Below are 7,449 nucleotides of genomic sequence, written 5' to 3'. Positions count from 1 at the left end.
AATTTCTTTCAATAATTTTAGCGTCTCTTTAAAAATACATAAAAATGGTTGTAATATGTTAATGCATAATAAGGCTATGAATTATGACAATACTAAATGTTTTGTTAAACTACTGTAACCCATTTGCAATTATTATTGCAACAAATATTATTATTATTGTAGAAAAATGTTTGGTTTTCGAATGGACTAATATATATATATATATATATATATATATATATATATATATGCATACATACATATATATATATATATATACACACACACACACATACACATATAATATTTAGTATAAATGTGTATGTTTATCTCCACAAATTTTCACGACTGTAATGCTTTCATGTTCTTTATATCCATATTATTAGCTCTTAATTTATTCTTATTATAATTATTACATATTGATTACTATAATAAAACAATGGAAATCATGAATATAAAATCCAGCTAATTTAAATGCGATACAACAAACACAACCCTGATGTGGAAAACATTTACATTTATTTAAAAATATTTTTTTATTTTCTGTCTAGACATTATACAGTAGGAGTCTTTAGCCTTTTTCTCACCAACACCAAAAGAGAGATGAAGCTTAGACCCAAAGTACTGTTGGCATTTAATAACAAACACATACATTCATGTATTTACATATGCTTTATGATCTGTGCATTGGCTGTCGTCAACTGTTTGTTTACCAACTCTCTTCAAAACATCTTCTTTTGTGTTTAACAGCAGAAATAAACTCATCGTTTGAAAGAAAATGTGGGTTAGTAAATCATAACTGAATTTAATTTTTTTAGTAAAATATTCTTTAAGTGAGAAATCTGACCTTTTTAGCAGGTTAGAGAGATTGACTCGATGGCTAAAATAGATAAAGAGAGAAAAAACTATTCAATTGCTACACTGCTAAAAGTACAGAATTGTTTTTAGAATAAATGTTTCATTTTGTTCTAGTGTTCTATTTAGAACTAAATCCAACAGTAAAGTGTAATTCTAAGGGGACTTCTTGATTCATTCTGTGCAATATTTCAAAGTTAAATTAAATTAACCATCCTTTCTTAAAACTCTTAAGTGTTTGGCAATTTTTTAATAAAATACTTCAGTATCACCTGTCACTCATTTCCATTCTCTCTCTACTACAAAGACTGTAATGTGACAGATCTCCCATATTTGATATGACAACACTTATTTACACCCAGAACAATTCGATTGGATTTCTCCGTGCTCGTTAAGATCTGATCTCAGGTCAGTGTGAGGCTCTTCCTGATCTATGTAACGACTGGGTCTCCGTATGCACAGTTGTGCTCAATTCCAAGATTGTACCAGTTTCCTTTCCCTCCCTTATAGGCACTGGTGACGATCCTGGCCCAGCCTGACTCTCCCTATAAACACAAGACAAGGAGTTAAATCACAGCCATGTCAGACCAGAGCCCTTTGAAAGCCGCTGTGACTCTACTAACCCAGAACTCGCCCCAGGAGTTTCTGACGATCCAGTATTCGGTCCCGTCCTCTGTGACGGCCCAGCCTGCCACTGAGATGATGTGATTCGGCATAGAGAGGATGTGAAATTCAGCAAAAACCCCTCCATCATACGCCTCCAGGCCTTTAGTGGCCATTATTGTACAGCTAGGACACAGAGAAACAAAGACACTGTTCTGACACAGCTGCAAAGTTCATTGGTACAGACAAAATTAAACAACTTGTATTGTATTTTTTATACACTTAAAGTTTATGTCAAGTAACTGTTTTAATGGTTTTAGTTAACTATAATAACCCTGCTGTAAACAGCCCAATGTTTGTTAACGAACTATAGCCAAATACTTTTACCCTTTGCATCATATGGATTTTCTCTACCATTGAAGCCCAAGAGTTGTAGCTTCTTATGTTAATTTATATTTAACTATGGGCTGTAGAACTTGCCTGATTGGCCCATTTTTGTAGATCTCAGCCTTCATCCGATCTCGTCCTGAGACGTCTCCATAGTCTCCAACTTTCCACACGGTGTAGTTTTTAATTATAGAGCAGGAACCGAAGAACGAGCATGTGCCACACTGATTAAACGAGTCACATTCTACAGAAAAAAATAAATAAAATAAAAGACATGATATTTAAATCCAGTGACCTTCACTGTTACAGTGTGCATCAAATACAGGAGAAATTAGTGCATGATTAGTGTAATTATTATTTTCATGTTACTTGGACAAATGTTTTAATGCAAGTTGCAATAAATACACATTCACATTTTGTAATGATAAAGAAATGCATTTTATATACGTTTATTTTCGCAATTCTGAGTGTATATCTCACAGTGCTTTTTTCTCAGATATAAACTGTTGTAAACTCTGAGTTTACATCTTGTAATAATTCTTAACTTTTACTTATTTCTCCGAATTTTGAGTTTATACGGTATCTCACATTCACTTTTTTCTCAGAATTGCAAATTGAAAATGTTTTTTTTTTTCTTAGAAATACGCGTTTATATCTCACAGTTCTAACTTAGTTGCAGTTCTGACTTTTTTTCTCAAAATTGCAAGATTATTGGCATCATTTATACAATGTTGCACAGAAACCATCCTAAAATTGATCTTACGATCATCTCTCAAATATGTGTAGGTGTGATTGATACATGAACGTACACACAGAAAACACACACAGGCCTCTCTTTCAGACATGAAATCTATGAATCGCTAATGATCGTAAACTTGCGTGCAACTGAATGGTTTCAGTACTTGTAAACAACTCCTAATTAATGTCATTAACCTATAAAAGATCACAAGTCCAAATCTTCTAAATACTTTTCATTTAGAACAGCTTAAAACCTTCAGTACTCTGACAAGAAAAGTGCGTACATCTGCTCAGACCCTGAAGTGACGCTGAGCACATTTTTACAAATATGAGCAACAACGTTGATTTAATTGAACACACACTCGAAGATCAGATCCGTGTGTATATGCACTCTTTAGAAATGAGGCCCCATATCTTGCAATTCTAACTTTGTTGAATCTTTAACTTCTTCTTTCTACTTCTTTCTTAGAATAGTGAAAAAAGTCAAAATAGTGAGATAAAAAGTCGCAATTCCCTTTTTTTTTTTTTTTTTGCATTTATTTTGTCCCATGGCAGAAACGAGCCTCCATACAGTTTTATAGCATCTCATGTCACTGCAGAGTTCAGTGTCTTACTTTGATTTCGGGCCTGATAATTATTGCATGTCTCGTCAGGAATGCCCCGCTCATGTGCATAAGCATATACACCCATGTGATCTCCACCGTAGCATGAGCCCGCCCCGCCACAGTCAATCACGTTCTGCACTGACAGGTAAGCAGAAGGCCACGCCCCCTTCCTCTTGATATTGATGCGATCTGAAAATTCAAGACAGAAAAATGCATGTGTTTTGACTTGTATTTTCTGCACTGTTTCTGTACTGTAGTGTCCTGAGGCTGACCTGCGAGTGCGCTGGTGGAGCCCATGGCCCAGCAGGAGCCGCAGTACTGAGGGATGTGTTGGTTGCGTGTGACGCTCACATAGTTTTTGCCATTAATGTTGCGCCAGTCCCAGGAGGCGGGGAGATCAGAGACGTTTACATATTCATGAGGCCGGGGGTATGTCCTAAAACATGAACAGATTATTATTATTACAGAACCAGTATCATATCAGTTCAGTAAAAAACAGCAGAAGACACATTGTAAACATCAGGTTAAAATACAGTTTGTGCCTTTTAGATATTTTCGATTTACTTGTGAACGAAACATTTTTAGATTTACTTTTCTTTTCTTTTATTAATATAATACAAGTCTTGTTAATTTGCTTCTTAAGTAAATGAATCTTTATTTAAAAAAATATTCAGATACTACATTTACTTTTTTGAAAAAAATAATTGAGTTTATGCTTAAAACAAGAAAATAAATCTGCCAATGGGTTAAGATACATACATGTAAATAATAAATTGGCTTAATTTCCATAGATTCTTTAGAAAATTAGAACTTGGTCATTTTGATTCTGATTTTATTATTATTATTATTATTATTGTTATTTTTGCAGTTATTTACCATATTGCTATTGAATAAATATACGCGGTTCCAAAGTACTATAATGGTACATTAAAAAACATGGTTTATGGCAAACGTAAAAATAAAAAGGTGACACTACCATAGTAATGGAGGTACATGTTATTAACATGTTATATGTACTAATATATACTAAAATACAAGACACTTAAATCGTACTTATCCAAATATTGCCATAGTACTGTAAGTGGTATGTAAAAGTTTTGTTATTGCAAGTAAAACATATGTATAAATGAGATATAACTTTATTCCCATACTTAATGAATGATGGTCTGTGGTCCATCATTGGTTTGTAGCATGAATCTGATAGTTGCTGAACTTCAGTATATCCTCTTATGTGCAAAAACAGATCGAGCAGAAATAAAAAACAAAACACAGCAGACGCCATGATGAATGTTTACATCGGAGTCTGACGCTTTAGAAAGAGTTTTAGCGCCCTCTACAGCACCGGAGAGATACTGCTCTACAATCGCCACTAAAGGTGTTTAAAAGTGTTTTAAAATATTTATTTTACAGAAAGTTCATTTTGACTTAATTAAAACCATTTGAGGAGGAGCTGTTGTTTATTTGAAAGGCTTAGTTAGGGTTTACAGTAGAACTTATTTGTTTCGAAGGATTAAAGTTGTAATGATTCATTCTCACCAGCAGGTGCCACTAAAATGCTTTGAAATACATTCTTAATGTTTCAGGTTTGTAGTATCTTTTAGTATACAGTAGTATTCTAGTTTACTGAACATGTTCTATCTTAATATTTAGGGTTAGGGTTCATTTTATTTGATGTGTCATATTTGGTTAAGAATTCTAACATAAATTATACAAATTGATATAAAAAGAATTCTAATCATAATTTTTTAATAATTTTGAAAAATAATCTACATTTATATAAATGTTCAATTTTACAAGACTTCAAAATAAGGTTTATAAATGTTAATAATATGAGCATAATTCATGAAGAGAAATATTTCAAAGTTTAAAAAAATAAAAGTATTAAATAAATTATATTAATTTTCAGTTTAACAGGGCAGTTCATGCACAGTAAGATCATGCCAAAATTAGGTTTATAAAAGTTATGTTTGAATTATTTACATGATAAAGAAACATAAAAAAAATTATGAAATCAAACTTTTTAAAATAAAATTTTCAATTAAATTCAGGACAGTAAATAGGCTGTTTAAATTATTTAAATTATAAAGAAACATTCAAAAAAATGTAAATTAATTTATAAAACATAAAAATTATTTAAAAAAATCTAATTTTCAATTAAATTCAGGACAGTACATAGGATGTTTAAATTATTTACATTTTAAAGAAAAAAATCTAAAAAAATTATTAAAATTATTAAATCAGAATCTGTAGTTATTATAATTAAATTAAGCACAAAATAATTAAATAATAGGTCCAAATGTTTAAAACAAATGCTTCCGATAACATTTTCATAAAGTGATTTAAAAGTTTAAAGCGTTGTGTTTGTCTACAGTCTGTAACTGAACTAATGGCTTAATTAAGCAGAATGTAAGTCAGTGAGAGGTTCATCATGACCCGTGTTTTCTTGATCTAACTTTTATGTAATGAAATTATGGTCAGTACTCCTAAGTGTGGAAGTTGTTTAAAGATCAGAGTTTGTCCACTCAGCAGACTGTGTGGACTCAGATTGCCATGTGATTCGATTTGACGTCGTTCTCTCGCTTCCACCTGCACTTCATCATATCCTCTCAGTTCAATTCATGTGTATCTCCTGACTCTATCAAAGAGATGAGAGCTTTCCTACTGTCTCGTGTAGTTTTATGATGACCTGAATGCAAATGGACAAGATTGACGATCTGATTGTGGACTTTCAGAGGAAACATAAAGGATATACAGCCTCCATTAAGATCAGTGAGACCCCTGTGGTCAATGGGAAAGAGTTTGTTTACAATGCCATACTAACAACTCTTTTTCTGCCCTATGCAGCATGTGTATCATGCATAGTATGTGCATTTTCTCAAGTCAGAAGAACCATGTTTATTTCTGAGATTTAGATTAAAAAAAAAATTATATGAATAAAACAAATTGTGTCTATAAAAGTCTATAGTATAAATATACTAGATTTTCTATAAAGTATTAGTAAAATATATATTTTTTTAAATTTAATTATATTACAGTTCTTATTTAACGAGACAATACATGTACTGTTCAAAATGTAAAATAGGTTTATACGTTAATAGTATAGATATGAATTATGTGAATTATAATAAAATTATTTTTAAATACTAAGAAAAAAAAGAAAAAAATTATATACATTTTCACTTCAAGAAAATGCATATGTGGTAAGGTTATGTCAAAATGAGTTAAAACTAAGAATTACCTACATTTACTACATTACCTACAGTTCAGGTATGTTGATATATTAACATTACATTAATAAGTGATATATTCAGTAATTAAATCTATACAGGCACTAACCTGCCATCCCATAATACCTGAAATATTTTGACCATATTTTTTTTTACAGACTACCACAGCTGAACATTTGCGAATCATTTTCTTTTTACAGTCATATCATTTTTTTTCCATTATTTCTGTATATTTTGTATCTACTGTAGCTTTCTCTTATTCACAGTAATGCTTTATCTCATAGATACGAACATTCGTCTTTCTTTATTGGACATGTGACAAACAAACTTTGTAACTTAAAAGCATCAGTCGGCTCTCAAACGCTAATTCTAACTGTACAGATGGCTAAAGAGTCGTTAATAATGCAGAGCTTTAAAGGTAGATGGTGGTTGTTGGTTAAGAGGTTATCATCAATGTTTTAGGGCTCTAATGAGGAAGAGGATGATGATGTACCTGGAACACCACACCTAATGTAAAGCTGTGCGATTACATAAGATCACTGAACAAACAGGGTCATGTGACATCACTGTTACAGATAACATGCTGTGATTGGTCGACCATACATTCATTCCAGAACAGAGGAATCCATTAGTAATATTCCCAGTTGTGATGTTTTTACCAGCTCATTTTCTTTAACATGAAGTGTGTAAATCCTGCCGTCATCATGATCCTGGAATGTCGTATGTTCAGAGTCAGGGATATTTTAGTATTGTCACAATATATTTATAGTACTGATACTTTTTTAGTTCGTTTTCATTTTTTTATATATATATATGTATATTTTATATGTCTGTATTGTTTTTAATTTTATCAATTACAATTTTAGTTTCAGCTTAGTACATCAATCTAAAAAATATAAAAATAAGAAATGTTGCTTTAGCAACAAGCTGAAATAAAATGTTAATATTTTATTTTATTTCAGTTAATGTTTATTTCAGGTAATGAAAATATTTGTTCTAGTTAACTGATAACCCTGTTCTGTGTGCTGCTATGTGGTTACTATAAGGTTACTTGT

The 7,449-nt window shown here is 31.5% G+C and overlaps 1 protein-coding gene across 2 annotated transcripts; it reads right to left on the bottom strand.

Moving 5' to 3' along the window:
• Positions 1–481: 481 nt before the first annotated feature.
• Positions 482–4,469, bottom strand: LOC127950343 (cathepsin Z). 2 transcript variants are annotated; one of them, XR_008152437.1, is made up of 7 exons: positions 4,319–4,469; positions 3,440–3,603; positions 3,177–3,356; positions 1,918–2,068; positions 1,458–1,623; positions 827–1,379; positions 482–778 (listed from the first exon to the last, which is right to left on the bottom strand). XR_008152437.1 is itself a non-coding variant. In XM_052547310.1 (6 exons), exons 1-6 carry the CDS (start codon positions 4,447–4,449, stop codon positions 1,266–1,268), a joined length of 906 nt encoding a protein of 301 aa, XP_052403270.1. In that variant the 5' UTR covers positions 4,450–4,469; the 3' UTR covers positions 482–1,265. The 2 variants fall into 2 exon arrangements, 1 of the variants encoding a protein (XP_052403270.1); XM_052547310.1 differs by having other exon boundaries at positions 482–1,379.
• Between the last annotated feature and the right edge of the window lie 2,980 nt (positions 4,470–7,449).

Source organism: Carassius gibelio, chromosome B2, assembly GCF_023724105.1.
Source record: "Carassius gibelio isolate Cgi1373 ecotype wild population from Czech Republic chromosome B2, carGib1.2-hapl.c, whole genome shotgun sequence".
NCBI lineage: Eukaryota > Metazoa > Chordata > Actinopteri > Cypriniformes > Cyprinidae > Carassius > Carassius gibelio.
Note: the sequence above shows the minus strand (reverse complement) of the source record. Positions and strands in the feature narration are given on the sequence as shown.